Source organism: Culex pipiens, chromosome 2 (assembly GCF_016801865.2).
Source record: "Culex pipiens pallens isolate TS chromosome 2, TS_CPP_V2, whole genome shotgun sequence".
Taxonomy (NCBI): Eukaryota; Metazoa; Arthropoda; class Insecta; order Diptera; family Culicidae; genus Culex; species Culex pipiens.
In genome coordinates, this window is record NC_068938.1 from 116,883,141 (window position 1) to 116,910,718 (window position 27,578).

Here is a 27,578-nt window from a genome sequence, read left to right on the forward strand (position 1 = left end):
TGAATTTGATAATGGATTGGATTGAAATTCAAACACAAACAAATTAGGTCTAAGATGTGCCTTTATTGAATCATTCAAGTGTTTGGGCACTTGAAAGAAAAGTGTGGCGTATTTTCAGTGTACACTGAAAATATGCCACACTTTTTATTCAAGTGCCCAAACACTTGAATGATTGAATAAAGTCACATCGTAGATCTAATTGGTTTGTGTTTCAACATCAATCCAAACCACTATCAAATGCAAGTGTTTGGGCGGTTGACTTTTTGGTATTTTTTGACATGTTATTTTCATTCGGGTGGCTCAAGCTTTTCAATTGTTTTGCTCATGAATTTGTCCCACCTTCTTAAACTATTCAAAGTAATGAGCAAAACACTTGAAAATGATCTTAAGATCTACCCAAAACAGGCACTATTCAAAGTCAACGTGATTATCCACATGAATTTAATGTGTTTCACTGATTGATTTTTGCGCGACTTTCATCGAAGGCTAGAAGCGAGGCAAGAACCAATAGCACAAAAAACACTCCCGTCTTCAACTGGCCGGCCGGCGCAGTGGTAGCGTGCACGACTAGCAAGCGAGAACCTGTAAATCGCTTGCACGTACTTTTTTTTTCAACACCATTTAAAATTCAAGTGTTTGGCTATTGACATTATTTCATGGCCAATCACCGAAATTTCAAGTGTTTTGCGATTGATATTTGAGTGCTCTGTACAGCAGGGCCAGATCATGTGTAGAACACTTCGTTGAGCTGTGTAAGTTTTGCTCAGTGTACGATTTCCGGAGGCCGTGTGGAAGATAGATGTGGTGGAAGTTCTCCAGGAAGGTTCCGACCGACCAGTTCCGATAGTGCGTGCGTACCAAAAAGGTCCCCGGAATGGACAAGCCTCCGGAGTGTAGACTGCGGCGACGGTCGAGTCCAAGAGGAATGGTTTCGGAAGTACGCAGAAGAGCGGTGGCAGGGAAATTGAACCGATTCCGTTAAAGATAACCTGTAGGCAGCGGGAGTTACGACATTAATGGCCACACGTCCGACTTGGAGCAGCTGATGATAACAGCACACCATGACGTGGGTCCCTCGCGGGATGATGCTGGTGGTGATAACCATGTTGGAGGGTAAATATTTGAGATAAAACAGCATAAATTGGTAGAATTTAATGGAATTTCTTTTTGCAGTATCGACGCGGTCGTGCTTGCGATGCGAAAGAGCGTCTACCAGCTGGCCAGTCTCCTGGCTATCCCGGGTCGTAAGGGATAGCGAGCTTCGTGATCATCAGGTTTGGCTTGGCCCAGTTGGTGAGGGTTAAAACTGAGGAAGGCGCGCAACGTGTCGTGGCACGCCAGGTCGGAGACCTACGGAGGGGTTAAAGTTGCGGTTATGGTTGTCGGCCATTGATGTCCTGAACGATAGGAGGATGGCACAGGTGAGGCTTGGTATCGACTCCGCAGTGAAAGAAGTCCGGGAGCCGTTTAACCCCTCAAAACCGACCAGAAATCTTTCTTTTGCCCACATTTGGCAATATATATTGTTTTTAAATCGTAAAATAAACTGATTTCAAGTATGATTCTGGAAAGTGTTGTCGTGGGTTTGACCACCACTGCCTTTAATTACAAACCCATCTCAGTTCACACATACCCGTTCACACTTAATTTACCCTACACGACCAAGCTTAACCAAGCCAGGGTTCATCTTTCAAAATAAACCCTGCCTTGGACAGCAGGCCGCACACAGTCAAGAACCGGGATCATATTGCACTTAGCAAGTGCGCGAGGCGCAAGCATAATTGCTGATGCATGCGCCTAGCCTTTTTGAATCGCTTTGGGTTCATCGGCTACAGGCCGGGGCACTGACTCCTGCCGAGTCAGCGCAAAGGATAAAGCCAACTCCAGAAGTCATATTTGTAGCACGTAAGTGTCGCAAGACAAATTGCAAGTCTTGCGACATTATGTAACAGTATAAATACCGATAGCCGAAATAAAACAAGCAGTCAGTTTAACATTGGAACTACCTCTGACTTGTCTCTCAATCGAGATCCTGGCCAGTATCTACTATCGTAGACTACTGCACCCAGGACACCTCGATACTAGAAAGAAAGTCCTCTGGAGTTTCCAAATCCGCGCCGTTCGATGTCCGTCCGCTTTGTATACCACAGTGTTGTTGTTTTCATTACATATTTGTTTGAAACTGTTCTTTATTTTATTTTGTTCTCTATTTATAACATTTCCGAAGTCGTATCCTGCACTTTAGGCACTTGTCCTCAAGCGTTTCATGCTCCGTCAGAGGATTCAGCTGGTATCGTCGTTGATGGGCGGTGGTGTGGTGTGGTTGCTTAGGGTTGTCGGGGTGAGTGTCTTGCGATCCTTCGTGGTGAACGGACACTAGAGCTGCGGTATTTTTTACTACCTAAGTTCAGAGTTATTTCAAAACAAAATTCACAGTCTTTTTAAAGACTACCTGAGTTATTTTCCAAAATTCTAAACAGTCTTTTCAAGACTAACCCCACCTGAAATTTTGTTGTATTTTACAAACGAAGCCATCTTTTTAAGAGAACTTTGCTTGCAAAATGCGTCAAAACAAAGGTAAACGCAAATCTTCTGAAGATTTGGTCGTTACGTCGGTGAAGCGTTTGAACGCTAAACCAGCTAACGGAAACAGAAAAAGAAAACAGCCTCTTCTGAGGTCTGATTCTGATTCTGAATGTGAGGTCAATCCTCCAATTCCATTGACAAACAGTTTCGGTGTTTTATCCGAAACTGATGACAAGGAACCTTCTCCTCGTACTGAGCCTTCTGCCGTCGAGAAACGAGTAAAGGCTCCGCCAATTGTAGTGACTTCCGTCTCCGATTTGGCCAGCTTTCGAACGCAACTGAAGAATTGCAAGGAAACTTGCAATTTGAAAGTTTCGTTCCAGCTTGGTCGAAGAGGAGAATGTCGCTTGTTGACGGAATCTTTACAAGATCACCAAACTTTTGTTGGTTATTTGAAAAACCACAAGCACAATTTCTACACGTATGAGACCAAGAATGCTCGTCCATTCAAGGCGGTCTTGAAAGGTCTCTCCAACGACTTGTCGGTGGATGAGATCAAAAACGAACTTAAGGTGTTGCTTGGCTTTGCCCCATCCCAAGTAATACCAATGAAGAAAAAATCAAACGGGAATATTTCTCGCTTTGGTTTGACTTCACAATTTTATCTGATTCATTTCGACAGAAATGAAATCAACAATTTGAAACTTTTGGACAAAGTTCAGTTTTTGTTCCATGTACGGGTAAAGTGGGAGCATTTTAAGAAACATGGCGGTAATGGCCAGAATCTGACCCAGTGCCGGCGTTGCCAGGCATTCGGTCACGGTACTGATCATTGCGCCATGGTTCCAAAATGCATGGTTTGCGGTGATTCTTCTCACGATAAGGACAATTGTCCCGTGAAAGAAGTCACCCAATTTAAATGTGCAAATTGTGGTGGAAATCACAAATCAAATTTCTGGGATTGCCCCATCAGAAAAAAGGTTTTGGATTCTCGCGCTAAGCATCAGCCGAAATCCAAACCGAAATTTTCTCAAAGTCAGGTTGTACCTGCATCTTTAAATCAAACGTTCGTGCTGTCTCACTCGAACAATTCTAGAAATACCCCTACCGTGGAAAAGTTAGGTAACAACAATGGCATTTCTTATGCTAACGTCGTTTCGGGTTCGGGTTCATCCACGAATTTTAAATCCTCTACCAATCTTTCTGAAATTGGGCAGGTACCTCAAATCTCATTTGAAAATTTTTCTGCTAGCAACGCTTTGGGATCTTCTGATCTCGGCGATGTTACGTTTGAAAAAATGACTTTTTTGCAAAACTCACTGTTTGGTTTGATTCAAACAATGAGTAATGCTACATCCATGATGGAAGCAATCCAGATTGGATTAAAATTTGCGAATGATGTTGTTCTTACCCTGAAGTTTAATCATGGATCTAAGTAATTCCATCAATATTATGAATTTTAATGCTCGCTCTTTAAAAGCGAAAGAAAATGAATTTTTCAACTTTTTACGAGTTCATAACGTGCATGTTGCTGTTATAACCGAAACATTTTTAAAAACTGGCACTTATTTGAAAAGTGATCCAGATTATAAAGTTATAACTAATAACCGAATGAATCGAAATGGCGGTGGAGTTGCAATAGTTATCCACCGTAGTATGACTTATAGCACGTTACGTAACTTTAAGTTAAAAGTTATTGAAAGTTTGGGCATTGAACTTGAAACTTCTTTTGGGAAAATTATGATTGCAGCTGCATATTTGCCATTCCAATGCACTGGGGAAAATAAAAATTATTTCAAAGGGGATTTGAATAAACTTACTCGGCATAGATCTCGATTTTTGATCATCGGTGATTTTAATGCCAAACACCAATCTTGGAATAATTCAAAAGTAAATTCCAATGGTAAAATTCTGTTCAGAGATTGCACTTCTGGTCTTTATTCGGTTTTATACCCGAATGGGCCAACTTGCTTTTCTTCTGTTAGAAATCCATCAACAATAGATTTGGTGTTGACAAATCAAAGTCAGTATTGTGGTCCTTTAGTGACTCATGCTGATTTTGATTCTGATCATCTTCCAGTAACTTTTTCACTTTCTCATGAAGCAGTTACCAGACCCAATAGTTCTGTGTTTCATTACCACAAAGCTAATTGGGACAGGTATCAGCATCATATTGAGAATAATTTAAATCATGATTTTGTTTTAGAAACCAAAGCTGATATTGATTCAGCCTTGGAATCTTTAACTAATGCAATTTTGGATGCTAGGAATATTGCTATTCCTAAAGTCCAAGTCAAATTTGATTCTCCCATTATTGATGACGATCTTCAGCTTCTGATTCGTCTGAAAAATGTTCGCCGAAGACAGTATCAACGTTCTCGTGATCCTGCACTGAAGCGAATTCAAAAAGATTTGCAAAAGGTTATTGACCACAGATTCACTCTCCTGCGAAATGAAAAGTTCGCAAGAGATGTCGAACAAATTAAACCTTATTCCAAACCTTTTTGGAAACTTTCAAAGGTTCTTAAGAAACCTCAAAAACCCATCCCTTCTTTAAAAGATGGTGATAATATTCTATTAACTAATGGGGAAAAAGCTCAAAAACTTGCTCAGCAGTTTGAGAGTGCTCATAATTTCAACTTGAATGTTTTGAGTCCTATTGAAAATCAAATTTCAATAGAATTTCAGAATATTGTTGAACAAGAATTTTCATCAGATGAAGTTTTTAATACGGATCTGAATGAAATAAAATCTATTATCAAAAAATTTAAAAATATGAAAGCCCCTGGTGAGGATGGCATTTTTTACATTTTAATTAAAAAATTACCAGAAGCAACTTTAAGTTGCTTGGTCAAAATTTTCAACAAATGTTTTGATTTGGCATATTTTCCCAGTAATTGGAAAAATGCCAAAGTAATTCCGATTTTGAAACCGGATAAAAATCCTGCTGAAGCCTCAAGCTATCGGCCCATTAGTTTGCTTTCATCTATTAGTAAATTATTCGAAAGAATAATTCTTAATAGAATGATGACGCACATTAATGAAAATTCAATTTTCGCTGATGAGCAGTTTGGATTTCGCCTTGGGCATTCAACTACTCATCAGTTGTTGAGAGTTTCAAATTTAATTCGAAGCAACAAATCTGAGGGCTATTCTACTGGCGCTGCTCTTCTAGACATAGAAAAAGCATTTGACAGTGTTTGGCATAAAGGTTTGATTGCAAAATTGAAAAGGTTTAATTTTCCGATTTATATCGTGAAAATTATTCAAAATTATTTGACGGATCGTACTCTGCAGGTATGTTATCAGAATAGCAAATCTGATCAACTACCTGTACGTGCTGGCGTCCCTCAAGGAAGCATTTTGGGTCCAATTTTATACAATATTTTTACTTCTGACTTGCCTGATTTGCCCCCAGGATGTCAGAAATCACTTTTTGCTGATGACACAAGCATCTCCGCCAAAGGCAGAAGCCTTCGTGTCATCACAAGAAGATTACAAAAAAGCTTGGATATTTTCAATTCTTATTTGAAAGAATGGAAAATTACTCCAAATGCTGCAAAAACTCAACTTATTATTTTCCCTCACAAACCAAGGGCTGATTTTCTTAAACCAAAAAGTCATCACATTATAAAGATGAATGAGGTAAATTTAAAGTGGGAGGATCAAGTGAAATATCTTGGACTTGGTTTTGACAAAAACCTTACTTACAAGGATCACATTGAAAGTATCCAGGTTAAATGTAACAAATATATTAAATGTTTGTATCCACTTATAAACAGGAATTCTAGACTTTGTCTCAAGAATAAACTGTTAATTTATAAACAAATTTTCAGACCTGCCATGCTTTATGCTGTGCCGATCTGGACAAGCTGTTGCTTAACCAGGAAGAAAAAACTTCAGAGGATTCAGAACAAAATTCTGAAAATGATTCTGAAACTTCCTCCCTGGTTCAGCACCAGTGAACTTCATCAATTAGCCGAAGTTGACACTTTGGATGTTATGTCCAATAAGATAATTGATGCATTTCGACAAAAATCATTGCAGTCTTCAGCTGCATTGATCCGCTCTTTATATAGTTTATAAGTTAGTTTTTAAGATATCCCTTTCCCTTTTGTACATGTAGGACCTCCTACATTTGAAATCACTGAATAGCGAAAGCTAAAATATTTCATGAATAAATGAAAGTTGCTAGTATTTAAAATTGAGGTGAAAAGTCATCGTTTGTGATTGGACACTCAATAATATTTTAACTGAATGAATGTACATGGAAAAGAAATTTAAATAAATATAAATTTAAAAAAAAAAAAAAAAAAAAAAAAGGGTTGTCGGGGTTCCGTCGCGGACGTGTGCGGAAGGAGAATTTGTGAAACCTGTCGAATTACCTAACGGCAGGTTTCCAATCGAAGACGCTGGAGGAAATGTACTAGAAAACAGAGGGGAAATTGGGCAATTGTTATTAATTACACATACTATACCATAGCCGGAGATTCCTGGCCACCTGCCATATTCTGATGGCGTCGCCGGCTTCGGCTGGAGCGGGGATGTTGGCGTGATAATGACGTCCGCAATCGGGCCAACCGGGAAAAGTCCACGTTACCCCACTGGGAAAGTTCGCATTCCAGCACCAGAATGCGGTTCTGGAGCTTGTTTGACGTCCAACGTCGAGTTTTCCTAGAATGGGGCGTCCGGGATTGCTTCGCCGAAAACAGACCGCTGTCTCGGAGTTGTTTTCGATGGTTTGAATCCTGCCGGTCTGTTCTGGCTGTCCGTCTTGACCTAGGAGGGAGGCTCTCTGCGAAGGAGGATGAAGCGGAACTGCTAATACAGACACCTTTCAGCCTAGAGCTTTTTTCGCCGGAAAAAGCACCGGCTGTTAACAGTTTTGCTCTGCTTGGAATCGTCACGTTATCCTTCGAAAACCACGTCAATTCCGGGCTACAGTTCTGCAGCCCCGGACATAGAAGCGCTTGGCGGACCGTTTTTCTTGCGATTTCACTTTTGCCGGAAGTGGCTCAGGTGGTCCCGGTAAAGTGGGTGAGAAGGAGGAAAGAATCTCAAAACAGAGGATTTGAGGTTCGTATTAACAGCTGCAGCGGTTGCGCTGGACAATGTTATCGCGTTCAACGGCCCGTTCAGATCGGCAAGGGAGTCGTATTTGTGGAACAAGGACACGGAGATGTGAGAGCTGGTTCCGTTCAGAATCGTAAAGTTTTCCTCAGGCATAATGCCATTTAGGGCCAGCGGAAACGTGTTAGTCTTCTGCGATGAAATATAGGCGACCCCGTGTGAGGGCTCTTCGGCAGAGGCGCTTTGTGAACCGCTTCTTCGCGCAAAGGTTGCTTTTTCCGGAAAAAGAATCCGTTCTGCGAAATACAGTTGTGAAAAGGTACAAAATCTATCCAAACAAACTGCTTGAATCATTTGACAGCGAGAACTGTCAGTTGCACTTGACAGTTCTTGTTGGCAAAAAAATAATAACCTAAATAATTAGGTAGGTGACCAAAAGGAACAGAAAAGGCGAGCTAACGCGCGTTAGCACAAGAAAAGGTCAGAGAAGGCGAAATAAGAATAACGAACACTGAAAGGTCTTATAAAAGGAGCTTTATCGCTCGGTCAAGGCGGAAGTGAACCACCCCTCGCATTAGCCCGTCGCAGTCGAGTTCTAGAATGCCCCGAGTGGCACTTTCTCTTCTTAGCGCTTCGACAAAGACTTCCTTATTCAGGGTCGATGTCTTCCACCGGCACTCTTGTCGGGAAGCCGGTTGTGCAGGTCCGCGGGCCACACGGCAGATCCTAAACGTTACCGCTTGGTGATCGCTATGAGTGTAACCCTCGTCCACTTTCCAGTCCATGCTTGCCATAAGGCTGGGACTACAGAAAGTAACGTCAACGATCGACGAGACTCCGTTTCTACGAAACGTGCTCATGAATCCCTCGTTGGCTAGATCAACATTTAGCCTGGCAAGTGCCTCAAGTAGGTCTTGGCCTCTACGGTCCGACTCGCGGCTACCCCATTGTGTGGACCATGCGTTAAAGTCGCCGGCCACCACAACGGGGGTTTTGCCTGTGAGTGCGTCCGTCAATCTATCCAGCATTCTGTCGAATCTGTCTATAGACCACCTCGGGGGAGCGTAGCAGCTGCAGTAGAAGACTCCGTTAACCTTGGCGATCACGAAAGGTCCTCTGCTGCTATTAGCTCCTGTAATGGGAACTGACCCGTTACCCAGATTGCCGCAGCCTTTGGTGGGTCACTCAACCAGTTCCTGTTCCCCTCCGGAATTCGATATGGTTCCGAGAGAAGCGCTATGTCACACTTCTTCTCGACCACCGTCTGAAAGAGCAGCTGTTGCGCCGTGTCACAGTGATTGAGGTTCAACTGTATCACTTGCACGGTCGCAGCTTATCGTTCGCACTTCTAAAGCTGGGACAGGTATAGCTTCCCGTAGCATGGTTGCTATCGTCTCCAGTACAGATTAGACACTTTGCCTTAGCCGTGCAGTCTTTCGACTGATGACCTTCGGCTCCACATCGTCTGCATAGCTTCACAGTAAAACAAATCTGTGTAAAATCGCATGCAAAAGCATGCACATCACCTTTGTGAGCAAAAGCATGTAATATTGTATGAGAAAACGTGTACACAAAAAGCATGTACAAAAGAAAAATAACATACATACATCGTATACAGTTTATTCAGTATACGACGTACGGGAAACATCGGCGTTGGACATATCATTTACAAGACGGTGAGATAGCCGAGACGGTTGGGGCGCGGACTTGGTAATCTGGATATGACTCTCAACAGATTGATGTTATTTTTGAGGTGTGCAAAATTTATTTATTTTTCTTTTGTACATGCTTTTTGTGTACACGTTTTCGCATACAATATTACATGCTTTTGCTCACAAAGGTGATGTGCATGCTTTTGCATGCGATTTTACCATCGGATTTTTTGCTGTGTTGCTACGGTCGGGTCCCTTGCAGGACCATGACTTATGACCGTACTCAAGACATCTGAAGCAGACGGTTGGGCGTTCGATCGCAGACACTGGGCATACTGACCAGTTGACTTTGATCTTACCCACCTTAAGCACCATGGCCGCGATTTTCGCTGGTAACTTAAAGGTAGCCGTCTGCGTGCCTTGATTGTACTTCCTCAGTTGGACGGGTACCGAAAGGGTGCCCGTGAGGCACTGTGTTGTTATGGCGTCGAGGAGGTCTTCTGCCGTCGCCGTCTCGTCCAGTTTCTTACACTGGAGAGTGGTTTCTGAACAGAGTGACCGGACCTTGATTTCGTCACTTCCAACGCTCTCGGTAACCAGTCGGGCGTACTCGGAGCTGGACTTCGTACCCCTTTTGAGAATAAGGAGAAGCTCGTTCTGACGAGTTCGCCGCACCGACTTAGTAGACTCACCTCGAGACTCACCTAACTCCTTAAATTCCTCATTAGAGCGCAAGTTTCGCAGTAGGCTCGCGTAACTTTTCTCATCGGCCTTTATCGCTATAGTCTCGTTCCTCGTACGGGGCTTGTGCTTAGACCTGGGTTTCCTTCGATTCACCACCGTGAAGTCGTCATCAGCATTTTGTAACTTACGGTCAGTTACGCCCGCTCAGTCGCAAGGACTCCCAGAAATATCCCAAGATCGGCTCAATAGGGGAAGGAAAAGACCATGTTTGCTCTCCTTAATGCGGCACGTTTATTCAGCCCTCAAGACCCTAATTCCCTACTCCTAACAACCTAACCAACTAACCTTGTGTGTGTGGTGTGTACGGGCCCGGTGGTTGAACTGCTGCACCCTGCTTGCTGGCAGCGGTCTCGATCGCCGGCGCTGCTTCCTCGATCCGGCGCAGTGTCCGTGTCCCTCGGGGACACGTGGTTTCTCGCGCCGGAGTACAGTTCTCCGGATCTCCTCGCGGTCTTCTCAACCGCTCTGCTCCAACTCGCTCGTCTGCGCACAGTTCCCGTCCGGAATCTGGCCTGGGTCGCTCGTGGACCTGCTTCGCTTCGACCGGGTGTACCGGGCACAATGGGCGGTGTGTTGACGGACCGCACGCGTAGCGCAGCACCGGTAGATACCTTCGGTCCGGTTCGTGCAGATGGTGACGGCTGCACAGGCTGTCCCAGCCTCGGTGATCAAGTTGACGATAGATCACTTACAAGACTCGTACGGAGAATCGATTGCCAACTAGGCAAGACTTGGCTTACTTGGCCACGCGGTCGCGGGTTATAAGTAGACTTTTCGCTGATCGAACTTCCAGGTGTTGTTCGGTTTGTGGCTCTCGTACAAGTGGACGAGTCTAGCTGAGAAGGTCGTCCAGGAAGTCTCGACCTCCTCTCAGCACTTAGTCGTGCCTTGCGTTCTTCGCAAAGAACGCACAATTTGCAGTTCAGTGGCAGGGTAGGCATAATGAGGCGTGTAATGTTGTTTAGGCTGCGTACAATACCTAAATTGTGTGTTGTGAGTTTGATATGACCGTTGTGCCGACTTTCTGCAAGATCTAGCTCAGATATTTAATTGTTTGGTTGATGTTTGGGCTTTATTTGGACGTTTTGGGGTTGATCTACCTTAGTTTCCCTATCTAGCTAATTAGCATTGTGGTCTACCTTCCCGTTTTTAATGAGGAAACCCCGGGACATACTGGTTGAACCTGGTGAAAGCGTGGACGAAACAAACTGTTTGGTCACAATTTCCTTCACCGCTTTCGTCGCCCGGGTTGCCACCTTGGGACTCCCCATCGGGGCTGGTGCCAACCTCCTTGCTACCTGAAGGCGTGATTGGAACTGCAGGTTTGGGATCTGCGTTCTTGACGCCACCCTTCGCCTGCTTTGGCTTCTGACTTTGTTGGTTCTTACCATTGTTCTTGCCCTTGTTCTTTCCAGTCTTGCCAGACTTTCCAGACTTCGGTTCCGACTCCCACTTGGCCTTTTCCTCTTTAAGGCCCTTCAGTTCTTCACGCAGGATAAGGATTTCCTGCTGTGCCTTCGCAAGCTCTGAAGAAAGAGGCGATTCGGCCCCTGGTTGAGACTCACACGAAGGTAGTGTGACGGTCGTCTCTCTCAGGGATGCAACCTCGGCGGTGAGCGCCAGATTCTGCTCGCGGAGTGTGGACACTTCGCTGTTGAGCGCTGCTTGAACGGATGCAGACTTAGCAGATGCGAGCTCCGTGATGGTTTTGGATAATTCATCAACCGTGGCTTGGAGCACCGCGTTCTGCTCCCGTAGCGCTTGGAATTTGCTAGGGGTTACCTGATCCTCCACTTCAATGGAAGGATGAGAGTCGTTATGGGCTTCAAGGGCGTTCACCCTTTGCTCCAACAACAACCTCGCCGCATTCTCCGCACTAGCCTCCTCTACGAGGGCATTGTACTTCGATCGCAGCTCCTTCCAAATCTCCTCCGCATGACGCGCCAGCACCGAAAGCGACAACCCTGATCTTGTGATGTCGTTCCGGATGTTGCCGGCGTTTTTTATGAAATCGTTTAGCCTATCGACTTCCTCAATGGTGGAGTGGACGTTAGTCCTACTATTTACCATGAGTAGGTCGCTTAGCTCAACATGCGCTCGCGCGCGTATTTCAACACTGTCTACGGTGGCAGGAGCTCTCCTCCTACGTTCGGTTTTGGTCATTTCTTTGACCCCCCACCTAACTCGCTTAGGAACCCCCTCGATTGACTCTCTACCGAGTTTTCTCTTGGAGGAATCCTTATCGGTTCGCCATTGTATTCCCGCGGCGTTCCAAAGGGGAACGCGGGAACTACAGGTCCTATCGGCTGGCACTGTCTTGAACTCTCAAGCCAGTGTGCCATCACGACGGCCGGTTCTACTAAGGCAGGCTAGGAGGAGGACCCCCAGGCTCCGCGTTTTTCACCGGACTTACTTCAGATACCAATGCTTTAGGTCCATTGGGAACCTCGTTTGTTATTATAGAATTTGTCAACACGTTGGTTCATTCCACTAGTCGCTAGGGAATTAAACCTGTTTTAAACCCTCCTAGCCCTGAATCCCTCGACACGGATGGCTGCACATCTTGGATTTGGGTTTGTGAAGTAAGGGCCTTTGAACGCTTAAAGCGGCATTCGTTCGCTTTGTCGGAAGGGTTTAACGGACTGGTGTGGCTTTTTGCGGGAAAACAACAGCAACAACATTGCCCAAGTTGAATTTCACCACGTCCTGATCACTTCCCGCTGTTAGTCAGGGTGCTCAGCAGTGTAAACATGCAAGAGCGTGTAGCTATCCGCCAACTGCAACCCGCCCGGTAGCCTTAGCTCAGCTCCCGCGAGGACCTTCACTTGTCCCCAAGGACCGGGCGAGGGGGGGGGTCTGAACTCTATCCGCTGTAAGCCACCCCTAACATGGAGAATAGACGCTTACCTCGACTATGGAGCCAGACACCAGCTTTTTTGAGCCGCCCCTAACCTGGGGAACAGACGCTCGCAGAGGGGGGGGGGGGTCACTCACCTCTTCAGAGCCGTCCCTAACCTGGGAACTGCCGCTCACGGGAAAAAGTAGTCGAAACCCCACGTTGTTTTGGGCCGCCCTGGGGTACATCCGCCCAAAAACGGGAGGATGAGGGTGGGGGGGGGGGGCTTTGGTGCACGTACCCAACGGTGACTTGCGTTCACTTTCCCTTTAATTATCTTTTTAATTTTTAGAATAAAAACTTTTTGCCGATTTTATTTTGTCGCACTGCGATTTTACTCCGACCCATTGTGCGCCTTCGAAATCTCTTCCACACTTCCAAGCAACACCACACGCAGACCGTTTGTGACGACGACGGTACGATCACACAACACTACCACGATGCGAAGGATCGAAGACGACGACGACGACGAGATTGTTGTTACCGGGGAGCACTTTATTGTTCACTTGTTTGGTCAGATCTGAACCGCAAGATCGACCAATTTTTTCGCGATTTTGCGATCGCTGGACGCGGATTTTGATTTGCACCGCTTCACTACAGGTTCCGACACCTGCTGACGGGAAGTTCACGTCGCGGTAAACCGGATAACCACGGATTCGCGAGTATATTCGACGGACAGGCCGGAGCACACGCCGCGTTAGTACGCACGCACACTACACACTTCTTCAGCCCAAGTACCATTCCCGAATCCACGCGGCGTTTGTCGTCAGCTGAAGCTGTCATGGTGTCACAGCTGATAGACCCCGCACCGTTGGACAACCCATCGCACCATGTCGCGCTGCTATCATCGCGACGCTCGCTAGACGGTACCATAGAAGTCCCCAATCGCTCCGACGTAGTCGCGCTCCCAGCAAGCGGCTAGTCAAGTCATCCCGGCCCTGCGTTCGGAAGTCGAGAGGTGATCTTCCAACAACCAACTCCAGGCGAGTACTCTGGGTCAACAGTTTTTTCTTCTCCTGACAATTCCTTAGCTTGCAGCCCTCCACGACACTTGACCATCTATTACCAGAACATTCGTGGCATGCGAACAAAGACGGAGAAACTGCGCCTCGCCTTGATGTCCAGTGACTCCGACGTAGTGGTTCTCATCGAAACCTGGTTGCACGGCAATATTCTGGACTCGGTGTTCTCCGCGAACTACAAGATCTTCCGACTCGACCGAAACACCGCCACGTCCAGCGCTGCTCGTGGAGGTTAAATTGGCTAACTACGGACGGATGGAGCAGTCAACAGTTCGTATCAACTTCCATTCCTTCTCTCTCTTTTTTTTTTGAAATTAAATATATCTTTATTAAACTTTCTTATAATAATTACATTTCTTTTACATGCTAAGTGGTATGGCCTAATGCTCTTCATCTTTGTTGTACTTTTCGTTTTATTATTAACTGATCACATTTATTTTATTTACTTCAAATTGTTTTACATTACTGCATTGAATCGAATACATCTGGGTAAAAAAGAAAAAAAATCACTTCAACAACTAATCCTAACTTTAAATTCATTGAAATATTCAAAATCACTAGAACGAGTAAACTACGAACTGTATTTTAAGATGAATGCTCCAAGCGTTCTTACTTGTTCCTGGCGAGTTTTGCAACCACGCAGCGTTGTTGTCATCTCGATGAAAATGTTTAGAAGTTCTTGCGGTGAAAACAGGTCACTACCAAGGGGCAAGAAACTCCTTTGAACTTTACTTATTATATTAATAAGTATACTAACTTTCGCTATTATATTAATACTTTCCCACCCTGAATACATACACCTTTAATAGAAATGTCATAACTGACGTAAAGAAAAGTCAGACTTTTGTTGTTGTTTTTGTTTACCGTCGACCGTCGTCGGTCGACCGTTGCCGCTTGCTGGTCTCACAAGCCAGGTTCCCATCCGATTCCCACCCAGGCTCTTCGCGCCGAGAATGGGATGTGGCCAACTTTGAACTCTGTTCCAAGTATCTAACAGGAAATACTCGCATATCGTTCAAACTCGCCAACTGGAAGCTGTAACTTTGCCATCTCCGGAGTACATGCGATTGCCGGAAGATGGATTCCGTTGTAGCTGGTTCTGTCCAGAACGGCATGACGGAATTTCTGCCAACCGTACCTCGAACGGCTATAATGCCAGTGCCAAAGGAACAGCCTCACGAGCGCAACAGTAGTAGGAGGAGAAGGAGGATGACATTTTCTGAAGTGTTTTCATGCCAATGCAAGTGCCTGTCTGACGGTGGAAATTCCGTCAATTGAGCCTGGTCGGGCACAGCGGTTAGCTCTAGCCAAACAAACGTGGCCAGCTGATGTGTCAAGAGTCCCTACCGAAGATGTTACACCAGACACGGTCAATTTGGAGATGGATGTTGAAGCCAGTCAACGTGCCCTGACATCTAAGGCAAACTAGCACGATAATGTGTTGAGGTCAAGGTTGAGGTCCAAATAAGGTCCACAAATATCCCGGCAGAAAATCTAGCCTAGACGAAACATCTCCCAACCCGCCCCTCGAACGGTCTATGATTATAAAATTGTTTTATTATTCAATTGAGCTTAAAAATAAAGAATCGGCCTTGAACCTCGAGCTGGCCTGAAGCCGTCTACCATGGCCAATTCGTTCTCTTCATGGCCGGTTTGTCTCTCTGCTCTTCGCCACGAATTCCTGATGCTTTCTGGCCGCCTTCCTCCCCCTTCCATTACGGTAAATCTCGCAGACGTCGGTTTGGCGGGAGTTCCAGGATGCTCAGTTTACCGAAAGCGGTTGCTGCTGCCATGTCCTCGTGCACTTTCTCTTTGCGATGACTGTTCAACGGATTCCTAAAAGATCCGAGGGCTTTTGTTAATTTGATTATTATCCACCGGTGTCTACCGCGGTAAATGAAATACTTCATTTTGACATTTCCAGATACATTTTCGTGTAGCATGTTTTGTCACTCGGAGAGTGCGTTCAGTGCTGCCGTTGTTGCAGCACTCTGTGAACGCATCCCAGAAATGTCAGTTTGACAAATGGCACTCAGTGAACGTATCTCAGAAATGTCAGATTGACAAATGGATTTTGATGTGTTTTTGTTTTTCCATCGGGAGTTTTTATTTGCTAAGTTGGGATTTTGTTTGCGCCGCCAAATTCGGTGAGTATTTTGAAATTCGTTTTTGTTTTTTGGCGGAGTAGGTAAATTATGTATCCAGAAATCAAACAGGAGTGGTGAACAAAAATACTAGAGCGATTTATTCGTAGGGGGAGAGGGGGTAATATGCACCCACGGGGCAAAATGCACCCCCTGCATTTCTCGGTATTTGGAAGAATTTTCCGGGGAAAAATTCATAGAAATTGGAAGCTGAACATTGCTTAACCATGCTGGAAAAATTTCAGCATCGTAGTATAAAAACAGCTTAAGTTATTTGCAAAACTTTAAAATGTTGTGTTTTCATCTAATTTTCATTGAACTTTCATCATGATTTTTGGACAATATAAAAAGCATTTATTGTTATTGTAATTGTTGAGGTATATAGTTTTTGCCATAATCTTCACTATTCTGTGGATAGATGAGTCCAAAAACATCAAAAATTGCATTTTAATTAAAATTTCTGCAAAAAGCGTGGTCGGGGCAAAATGCACCGCTGTGAAGCTCCTTTGTAAAAACAGCGGTGTCATCTAGTGGTGACTAGTGAAAACTGCTTTTACCCGGTGCATTTTGCCCCATGTTGTGGTGCATTTTGCCCCGTTGTTGTAGTGCATTTTGCCCCAATGTTGCGGTGCATATTGCCCCACATGGTGGTTTGAAATGAATCAAAAATGTTTTTAGAAATTTGATATTTTCGAACAATTTTGAAGTTTTTTAAGACATTTTTCACATGGATAACGAAGAATAATAGTTGTTTAAGAACATCGAACAAAATTCTTTCACAGTAATGCTCTAATGGTTGAGGAATCACAGTTTTCCCTTAGGGGGTGCATATTACCCCCTCTCCCCCTACTTGTTTGGTGTGCTTGCTAAACCAGACTGAATTTCTTCACCCCCACAGGCGCAGCAGTTGGAAAATCTTCCAGGTCCTCGTCCTCCGCAAACTGGTTCTGCCGGGAGAGCGGCAGTTGCGGGTGGTAGAACCATCCTCGAACTCTGCTTCGGATGAACCGGATTGCTCCTGATCGTCGGATTCCTTAGAGTCGTCGTCCAAGAATTCCGGATCGCAGGCACTGGTGCTGCCACCGGATCGGCCAATCCAAAACCGTGGATGAAGATCGATGGAGCAAGGGTTGCATCGCTTAACGAATTACTCATTTTCGTTGTCGAGTCGAGTAGATGAAACTGCGCGCAATCGCTTCAATGCGGACCATTCCCGGGTGTCCACGATGGAATTGCCGCAAAATCTGGTGCCGGAACTGGTTCGGGAACATCACGCAGGCGTCCACAAGACTGAGCGATTCCCGTCGCTGGAAGTAGGGAAAAACCTCGGAATTGGTGACCGACCCCGCGCTGCTTGGCCATTCGTCGCGGATGTACTTTACCACGGCCTAGAGTGAGCCATCAGGGAACTTTTGTAGAATGGCGGCCCCGATTGCGGTGCTCGACGCGTCCGCTGTAACGATGATTGGCAGCTTCGGATCGTAGTGCGTTAGCAGTAGGCTTGACTGGAGAACCTCCTTGAACTCCTCGAACGCCTGCTGGTACTCGGATGTCCAACGCCACGTGGCGCCCTTCTTGAGCAGCTGGTCTTGCGAACGAATCTTCCGTAGAAGTGCACCGCGCCCAGGAACGATCGCAGTTCGAACACGTTGGTTGGTGCGAGACTGGCGGCAATCGTCTTGAGCTTCTCGGGATCGAGGCGGTTTCCTTGACTGTCCACGATGTGTCCCTGGTACCGAATTTCAGCTGGAAAAAAAACTGCACTTCTCGGCCTTGAGGTGGAACCCGTACCCCTTGAGACGTTGGAGCAACTACTGCGTGCGATTTCCGGTCTGGTCCAAACACGATGACATCGTCCATGAAGGTGCGGACGTCAGGTATGCCCGCAATCATTCCGTACAGGAGGCTTTGGTAAGCTCCCGACCCTGACTTCATCCCCGGAATGAGGCGATTGTATTGGAACAGACCTCGACGCGTGTTGATGGCGAGGAGCTTCATGCGCACGGCGACGATCGGAGCGGCCCACTCCAAGATTTCAACAGGTGTGATGATTCCCAAAGATTGGAGGCGGTTGAGCTCGTTGTCGATCAGAAAAAATGTGTTAAACGGAAGGGCTTGGCGTTAGGTTTGAAATAAAGCTTAACCTTCGCCCTCGTGTTCTAAGGAATCGTCAAAGCTAAGCAAAGGAGGCGACAAATTCAAAGAAAAACAAAAAATGTCAAAACGGTAAAAGTTTCATGATGTGAGTTTAGGAAAAACAAAAAAAAAAGAGTTGCGGCCACTCTAGGATAAAATAGATAATAAAATAATAAGTATTGTCGCAAGAAATAATTTTAAAAAACTTCTCATTAACTTCTCATTCTGCAACAAAATGTTAAGGAATTGTTAAAATGGCAAAATTATAAATGAAGGAAAATGTAAATGGAAAAAAGAAAATTGCAGTAAATCAATAAAAAAAAGCACAATAAAAAAAGGAAAAATACTTTTGCAAGAAGTGAATGACTATCATTTATTTTAGATATTTGGAGAAAAAAAAACAAGATATTTTTAAAGGAATTGGTTATATGCCTTTTGGAACGAAGGAAAGTTACAAACGAAAGAGCAAAACACATTGAGGGCCATTTAAAAGGAAAGATAAAGAAGAGATCGAAAAAAACCTCCTAGCAAGCATCAAAAACAGAAAAATGCGAAAAGGAAAACGTGATTGGTTTCATTGAGAAAATTTTAGAAATAAGAAAAGAAGAACATAACACCAGGCAAAAAAGAGAAAAAGTAAACAAAAAAGAATATAATTATTGAAAACACATAATAAGTGAAAAAAAGAAAAGAAAAACAAAAATGCTTTTTTAAAGTAAAAAAAAAAAACAATAAAAATATCACCAAAACTATTGATATGAGAAGCAAAAAAAGAGACGAAAAGCAGATTACAAGTTCCAGTGTTGCAAATGAGTGATAGAATTGCTATCGATAGATTATCTCTGCACCAAAAATATCCGAGAGTATAGCGGCCGTCACGATAGCTTGTGAGATCTCTTCTTGTGTCTTGTGATTCCCAGCGATGTCATTCTCTCTCTATCACTCCTCCTCTTTTCCTAGACTATGCGCTCTCACCGCTGAGTCTCTCAATCTCTCCGAAAACTGCAATGAGAGAACGTGAGATGGCGATTAGGAACCGACCACGCATGACGTCCCGTTAAACTGCGTTTGCGAAATTGGTTTTGTGGCGGCTTTTGTGGTTAAACGCTGTTGTGGTAGGATGATCGTGGAAGCGGGAATGAGAGAGAAAAGGAAAATGTCAATCGCGAGTGGGTAAACACGAAAACGCGTTCGGCTATGTTCGGCGCTGAGAGTTTCAGTGAAGAGAGAAGAGCAGTTGTATTTGAGCATTTGAGGCGTGATTATTCAGGCGGGATAATTGTAGTTGCTGAGAGGTGATATTTTGATATTTTAACAACCAATTAGGTAACATTACAAAAAAAAAGAAAAAAGATGTGTAGAGCAAAATATGAGAAGCAAAAGAATGTCAAGCACACAAATCAAAACAGATCGTTAACGGTATGTGGAACAGATAGAAAAAATATTTCTAACAAGATTTCTAAAACAAATAGGAGAAATATACCCTTTCTCAGCCTATTTCTATTATCGGCCTATCTGCAATTTGAATAACAGCCTTCATAAAGTGTTTTTGACTATTCCAAAGTAATAAATTACTCAAATCAAAGTGAGCAAGCAACACTCCATTGTAGATGTATCTAAAAATGTTAATTTAATAGCGGAAAACTGCAAATGTGATGAGAATTGGTCGAACGGCTTAGACTGATTAAAATAGGTAAATTTCCCCTATATATAGCAGTTTATTGCTTAAAAATAAAATAAGAGAACTTTACAAAAAAGAATCAGACAGCAAAATGGTTAACTTTTATAATCAAAAGAACCAAATAAGGGCAGGACGAATGTCGGGAAAAGCTTGTTTAATATATTTTATTTTTATTTTTAAATTGTTTGCATTCTTCTATCCCTTTTATCGGTATGTCAGATTGACGTAAACTTCACTGTTTTTAACTGTTTCTACATAATTACCGTCATCTGAGGCGAATTTTCGACAGCTGTTTAGCCAGATTCTTGTTCTATAGTTATTTAGATATTTTTGCCTTCCTCTTTTTATTGATTTCGGTTAGAACAGATACAGATCAACTAAATTAGAACATCGATTCCCTAATTTAAAGACGATAATGCTTTAAAAACTGCTGCCCCTATTCAGCCTGTAGTCCCGATTCGCCCCATTTACGGCCTTCAAAAAAAATCCAAGAGATTGCACAGCGTTTTTTCAAACTAGTTTTTTCTCGTGTAAAATAATCGTCTTTGCCATGGTTTGGGTGAAAATCTAATTTGCCAACAAAAACAGAAAAAAAAACAAAACAAAAACAGATTAAAGAAAATGTATGTAAAAATGTTTCAAGAACAAAAAACAAAGACCAAACAGAAAACAAAAAAACAGAAAATCCGTTGCAAATATTTTTCAAAGTTTATTTATATAAAAATAGTAGAAAGAACAGGCTTCCGATAATCAAGTCTGGACTTTACTTATATACGAATCCGGCGGCAGTTCGTGGGTTCCTCCAGGCCCAACCTCGCAGGTGACATCCTGTAGAAGGTGGGTAGGCTGCCATTACAGCAGGCGCTTTGCCGCAGCTGCTGGCAGAGTTTCCGCAGTGGCCCTACTGGCGGAAAAAGATGTTTTTTTTTTGTTTCTCAATAAATGGTATAATTTATTTTGTAAATATTTGTTGTTTTTATGCGTCACCCATCTCGACATCGTCCAGCACCAGATCGTCGAGCAACTCCTCCAGGGTAATGCGCGGCACTGATGGGTCGGCCATATCGTTGACGTCCACCGACTGCTGCTTGGCGGCTTTCTTGAAGATGTTGACCTTCTGTCGCATTTCCGGATCCTCCTCGAGGTCCTGTAGGAACTCGTTGCAATCCGCCTCGATGTCCGTGTCCAGCGCGACCTACTTGGTGAGGTGCTTGAGCTTCCAGTTGCGGGACTGTTTGTGCTGGGATTCGTCGTAGTACTTCTTGATCAGCAGCAGCTCCGGAATCGTGTTCTGCTTGAGCTTCTCAAAGTTGCTTCGGCAAGGTCGTAACCGAGCACAGAATCGCCAGCTTTGAGGAGGTGACACAGGTAGGACCGGTTGTGGATCGTGTTCTCGTTGATGCCCAGTTCGGACGCTTTCACGTCCCAAACGTCAGCAAGCACGTGCCAGAACGAGACCGCGCCCTGGCGGGGGAGCTTTTTCTTCTCGTTGTCACGGTCAATCTCCACGTCAGTCATGACAAACTCCACCATGTGCTTGGTGTTGCAAATCGCCTCGAAGGGAATAAACACCTACTTGGACACCGAGTTGGCATGCTGCACCCAGTACTCGATGATGCCCAGACAGGTTCTGAAGTTGGCCAGCAGATTCTCCGAGCCCAGCGCCATCAGCTGGCTCGTGTGACTGTGGATGAGGGCCTTGAGCCAGCAAAACACTGTGAACAAAAACGAAGCTTTCATGTGCTCCCATCGATCTTTTCAAACGAAAAAAAAAACAAAACTTACTGCACAGTTTTCTGCTGCATCAACGTGGGAATCTCCATCAGCAGCGCCGAAATGAATTGCTCCGGAATGCAGTCCGCTGAATCAGATCCGGCTCGTTCCTGCTGAACACGCTGCGCAGAATTTCCGCGTCCTCTCTGTGAAGTCCCTGCAGCAGCAAATGGGCCATATTCTTCTGCCTTATCGCGAAGACTTCCCCCCGTCCCCGCCATCCTCCGTTAGCGACAAGTTCTCCAGCCGGTCCTCCATCGGAATCTCCACCGTCTTGAGCGTCTTCTAGCCCGCATTGACCAAAAATTCCACCGACGCGCTGTCCATCGTCGGCGTTGAACCGGAATTCCTGCAATTTTCAATGTTGTAGCAAAAAGTAGCTTGTACAAAGTTTGGTAAGTATTTTCTAAGTGTTTCAATAGTCATTTTTAAGAAAAATAGGCAAGTTTATTGTTTCAAGTGTTAGTTTGTTTTTTTAAATGTTTTCAAGGTGATGAACCAAAACATAGTTTTGAGGTAGCGGTTCCAGCAGAAGGCCCGGCGCTTCAATTGACCATCAGTGTTTTTACTTAAATCTTCTGGGGTAAGTTTTTGTTATGAAATATCGAATAAATGTTAATCACAGAACATTTGGAACTTTGTCCGGAAGTTCTAAAAAATAGACAATGATTTCTAATTCGTAAATTTATTTTTAGGTGACTGAACTAGCAGCCGAAACATTGTAGGTATGTAATCCATTACTTTTTGGCAGCTAATTCATACGCCGGTTCCATTAAGACGCAGGTTCCCGGATTTCTCCGGGGACAGTGATTTTAATCAACCTACTAATCGGCCAACTTCGTATGATCGAGTTGGCTGATTGCGAATACCGATTCGTCGGCTTACGACTGGGTTAAATTTCCATAAGCGTATGTTGCAACATCGTCCGATTAGTCGGTTATTTCGTCAGTCGATGCATCCGACTAAACCCGATTATATTTTAGGAACAGTAGGGTGTTTTTTCTACAGGGGACTGATCACCAAAATACAACAAAACAAACAGCTGTCAAAAATCTACCGCTTTGGTGAGCTGCTGCACCCAGCTTTTTGTGTGGTGAGCCTGGTCAATGTTTTGGTGGAACTTCAGCAGAGAAATGTTTCATTTGAAATATTCTGAAATGTGTCATGCGACACCCGCGCGTCGCATGAAGTATTTCAAGAAAATCCACCGCGGTTAACCGCACTCAAATTAACAAAAGCCCTCCGGACAAGTTCCGCGAGAAGAAATATAAACCTATTTCAATCAGCTGATAAATGAAAACAACAACAATCCGCTTGCACTGTCAAAATCAAGGTGCTTCAAGTGTTGGTGAGAACTCATGGTTGACATTTCGTTAATATATTAAAAAGTATATTAAAACTTCGTTATTCTACCAAAATGTTCTTAATATTTTTGAAATTTCCTCCCCCTTGGTCACTACTGCCTTCACCCGTTGATGCTGGTTGGTTTTCCCTCGGTTGCTGACTGAAGCCTGGAGGTGTTGTATTCTCTGCAACTTTTTGCCGCTGATTCAACGGCAATGGCTGCAGATTTGGAGCCACTCGAGCAGACCCAGCTCCAGGCGACGCCAAAGCAGGAAAATCAACGTCCGTGAAAGCTGGTGGTGTTTTGCGACGATTTGGTTGGTGCCTCGTCGTCGCTTGCTGCCGAATTTTTACAAACTCAGCACGTTTTGGGCAGCTCCGATTCTTGGTAGAATGGTCGCCGCCGCAATTGAAGCATTTGGCTTCAATGTTCTCGTTGATTGTGTTGCAAGCTTGAGTTTTGTGCTCACCTCCGCAGGTTGCACAACGACTCTTGATGAAACAGTTCCTTCCACCATGTCCAAACTGCAAACAGTTCGAACACTGCGTGACGTCACGGTGCACTGGACGATAACGTTCCCAAGTCACGATGATGTTGAAAATTGCCCAAACTGCTTTCAGCTCAGACGGCGTTGTCGATCCTTTCTCGAGATGAACCAGGTACAGTTGATCACGATACTTGATGTCCTTGTTGTGTCTCGTCATCTTGAAGACTTCGATCACGTTCAACTTAAGAGTTTTGAGCTCTTCTTTCAGCACACTCACATCCATGTCATACAGGCCTCGGAGGACCTGTTTCATGGGGCGTTTACCTGGATCGTCATTGCTGTAGTATTCAATCTTTGTGTTGTTCAGGAAATCCCGAACGTAGTTGTAATCCTTTCTGGTAGGTAGCAGAATTTTGAGTCCATCAGCACACAAGCGAATGGAAGCTCGTAAAGCACCAGATTTGATAAATCCGGTCAGCCACTTTCGCACCGAATCCGATGACGATGTTTTCACAAAAATGGGTGGCAACTTTTCCCGTCGTTCAAATTCTTCCTTCTCGCTCACGTCCACAGGGAGGGTAGCGAACGAGGGGGATGACACTCCGCGATTTATTTCGAATCGCACCTAATCGCATCAAATTCCTACATTCTACCTTAATCGTGGTCATTTTCACTCATCGTGCCACATCGCGGCAGATCGCGCCACATCGCGCTCATCGTGCACATCGTGCTCAGATCGTGCTCGAATGGAAATTTTTGTTTCATGCAGTCAGGGTTGCCATGGCATATTCGTTCAAGCAGTTTTCTTTAAAACTGGCCGCACTGGCAAAATGTTTGACGTGGCTGATTCGAGTAGTCGCAAAACGTAAATAAACCGACGATTTTAATCGTTTGGCTTTAAACATAATAATTTCCTCTCAAAACTACCAGTTTTGTTTGCGGATAAGTTTCCCGATGTCGTATTACAAGCAACGGTAAGTGGACAAACCTCCTGGGCGTACATTTCGTCCCCGCTTCCACTCAGACTAACCAAAGTTTGAAACTATTCATCCCGTAAGCACCCAACAAGACACACACATCCAGGATCAAGTGCGTGCTGGCCGGAGAAGGCGGCACCGGCAAGCGACCTCGACCAGCGAGTTCGAGGGGAAGCAGGTCGGCGTCGAAGTGCACCCGTTGGTATTCCACACGAACCGAGGTGTTCAACGTTTGGGATACGGCACGCCAGGAGAAGTTCGGCGGGCTGCGCGACAATCACTACATCCAGGGACAGTGTGCCATAATCATGTTCGATGTGAAGTCCCCAACTGGCAGTGGGATCCGCTGTGATGCGAAATCATCCCGATCGTGCTGTGTGGCAACAAAGTCGACATCAAGGACCGGAAAGTGAATGCCAAGGCGATCCTGTTCCACCGGAAGACGAACCTGCAGTACTATGATTTCTCCGCAAAGTCTAATTACAGCTTCGAGCCAGCCCGCAAGCTAGTCGGCGACCCAAACCTGGAGTTTGTCGCGATGACCGCCATCTTGCTCCAGAGGTTGAGATGGACAAGGATTGGCAGCAGCAGATCGAGAAGCATCTCCAGGAGACCAGGCTACGGCACTGCCCAACGAGAACTTGTTAGAGTACCGTTCCGCACCCTTCCCTTTCCCAGTTTCCCCTCTCGACTTTCGGAGGGATGTGTCGCGTAAGGGTTTGTCGTGGATGGCACACCATCCCTGGTCCTTACCGTCATGTTGGTCGAAAAAGGAATGTTATCAGAAGTGCGAACTGTAATCGAAAAAGTTAGAATGAAAAAAAGCTGCTCTTATGAGAACCGCAGTGCATGGCTTTATTTTCTGATAAATTATGATAAATTGATAAATTATTTTCTGATAAATTAAAAAAAAAATCGGTAATATTCTTTAATTTAAGTAAACCCAAGGTAAGATAAAAGATTTATTGTGACGCTTAGAGTTTTGGTTGAGTTTTTGCGGTTTAGTTCGTGGCCACTATCGAATTGAACTGTGGCAGGTTCGTTGTCTTTACCGAGAAATGCGGCACATAATCCAGATGGATGGCAATTTTGATTTTCTGTCAAACTCCTAACTATTCGGTAATCGGCTTCTCCTCGAGAACCTTCTTGTCCTCGTCTGTTCAGTGTACGTCCCCGTTTGCCACAGTTTCCGTACACCTACTCCCCGTCGCTTTGCGAAAACGACTTCCGCTGCGTAGGAAGAACCGCCACCGGGAATGGGACGCGTGATTGGGTTGCTTCCCGATCTGCCATTGAAGCTGGCTGAGTGCGAGGATTGTGCAGATCGTCTTTCGTTGCCGCTAGCGTTGCAAGAACTGACGCGACCATCGACTGTCGTGTCTATGTGATGAAAGTCGGCGGGTTGGAAGAGGCAACGTAGGACGTGGCCGCTGCCGCTACCGTCGACTTGGCCGCCGGGACCCTAAAACTGTTGCCAGCGGTCTTGTTGATGAAGGTGTTTCCGATATGATTACCACCAGGTTCAGATTCGAGATAACTGCTGCAGGTTCTGCATGTTCTGCTCGGACGTTGTAATCACAGACTGAAAAAATACCAAAATCAGCGCACTGAACCAAACTTAACCGACTTAACTAAACTTGGTGGTCAGACTTACGAAGCGTTCATCCGCCACCGGATTACCTCTTTCGGCAAGGAGTTCGCTGTCGGCTCGGAATTTAACAAGGACCAACATGAGCGCCTGAAGAATACTGTAACCTGGGTGGTGGACCAGATCCTGGACAAGGTTAAGGAGGTGGTCCAGTTTGATGTCGTGCCTCTGACTGCGGCTGCGGAAGAGCCAACCGCTAGAAAGGCTAAGCCCGAACCGAACCCCGTAGTAGATTTCAAATCCGACGATTCGGGCGCTGATATAAAGTAGTGTTGGTTCTTGTTAAATTCCCGAGCCGACAGGAAACTCTTCGCCGAAAGAGGTAATCCGGTGGCGGATGAACGCTTCGTAAGTTCGATGGCCTTCGGTTAAGTTTACGGAGTACCCATGACGTCCTGCAAGGACTCCTGGGGGTTCAATCTTGTCCTCCCGAACTTAAAAGGTCGACTTAACCTCTTCAACAACTGGAGCCAGCTTCAACCGGCTTCTCCTCAATCTCCTGCACAACCTGCGCTGCAGTCACAGGCTCTTCAAGAAGGAACCACTTCATTCTTCTAGTGTTCCGGGAGTTTCTCAACGACTTCAACGAATCGAATCGACGGTGGCGACTTCCGTGCACATTCTTTGCCCTCTGCAGGGGTCACTCCGGCGACGACATTTACGTCTTCGGCGGCGTTCATCGTGGCGGCAGCATCATCGGTTGGCTCTTCAGGAACTTTCTCGCTAAGACTAAGAGTGGATCCCCTCAAAGAATCTTAAGAAGGTACAAAACTCCCCCAAAAGCGCAAAGTGTTCCTCAAGCAAAGCGCTCGGGCCGCCGGAGACGACTAATTCGCCGCCGGAGACGACTAATTTACGCGCGCAACTCATTCATCGCGAGGTTGGTGGCCGATTAACCACTCGGATCCCGCAGGGCGCGCAAACTGTGTAGCTCCTGGTGCGGTTGAGCTTCATAGATCTCGATAGTGCGGTGGCTCACCGGATGCTAGAACAGTTTGTGCCGCAGATTCTGACGACCGATACACGATGATCGCCGACAGGACCATCTTCTCCCACGATCTGCTTCGTCGTCTTATGCAAAAAGGCGCCCAAATTGTCGGATTTTGAATCTACTCCGGGGATCGGTTCGGGCTTAGCCTTTTCAACGGTTGGCTCTTCCACAAACCGGCGTGGAACCACTTCCTTTTTTTTCGGCTATCTCAACGACTTCAGCAATGGAAACTGAGGCGGCGGCAAGATATCGCTTGGGCTGACGAACAGACTGAGGCGAATTCCGGGCAGCTTCCTTCTGGTCATCTTCAGCTGCGCCCATCGTGAATGCCTTGAGATTGATTCCGGTGTTCCGATAGAAAATCCGTCCGCCAAAAGCCGCTTTTCCCACGTGTTTAATTTTGTTTTGTTTTGCTCTTTCACTGCTCGAATCGAATTTCAGCTAGACCTGTCATTTAGTTGCTGTCAAACTCATTCGAGCAGCGGA

General features: G+C 45.1%; 2 protein-coding genes and 1 pseudogene across 7 annotated transcripts in view; 1 reads left to right on the forward strand and 2 right to left on the reverse strand.

The window, feature by feature from the left end:
- The window catches only part of LOC120424064 (probable ubiquitin carboxyl-terminal hydrolase FAF), a 406,051-nt gene that overhangs the window by 315,255 nt on the left and 63,218 nt on the right, over window positions 1-27,578 (reverse strand). The gene's annotated exons all lie outside the window — the stretch shown is intronic.
- On the reverse strand, window positions 21,190-21,959 carry LOC128093067 (uncharacterized). The gene is made up of 2 exons (XM_052708612.1): window positions 21,657-21,959; window positions 21,190-21,586 (listed from the first exon to the last, which is right to left on the reverse strand). The coding sequence occupies exons 1-2, from the start codon at window positions 21,863-21,865 to the stop codon at window positions 21,382-21,384; spliced, it is 414 nt and encodes a 137-aa protein (XP_052564572.1). The 5' UTR covers window positions 21,866-21,959; the 3' UTR covers window positions 21,190-21,381.
- On the forward strand, window positions 24,281-26,109 carry LOC120424066 (GTP-binding nuclear protein Ran-like; annotated as a pseudogene).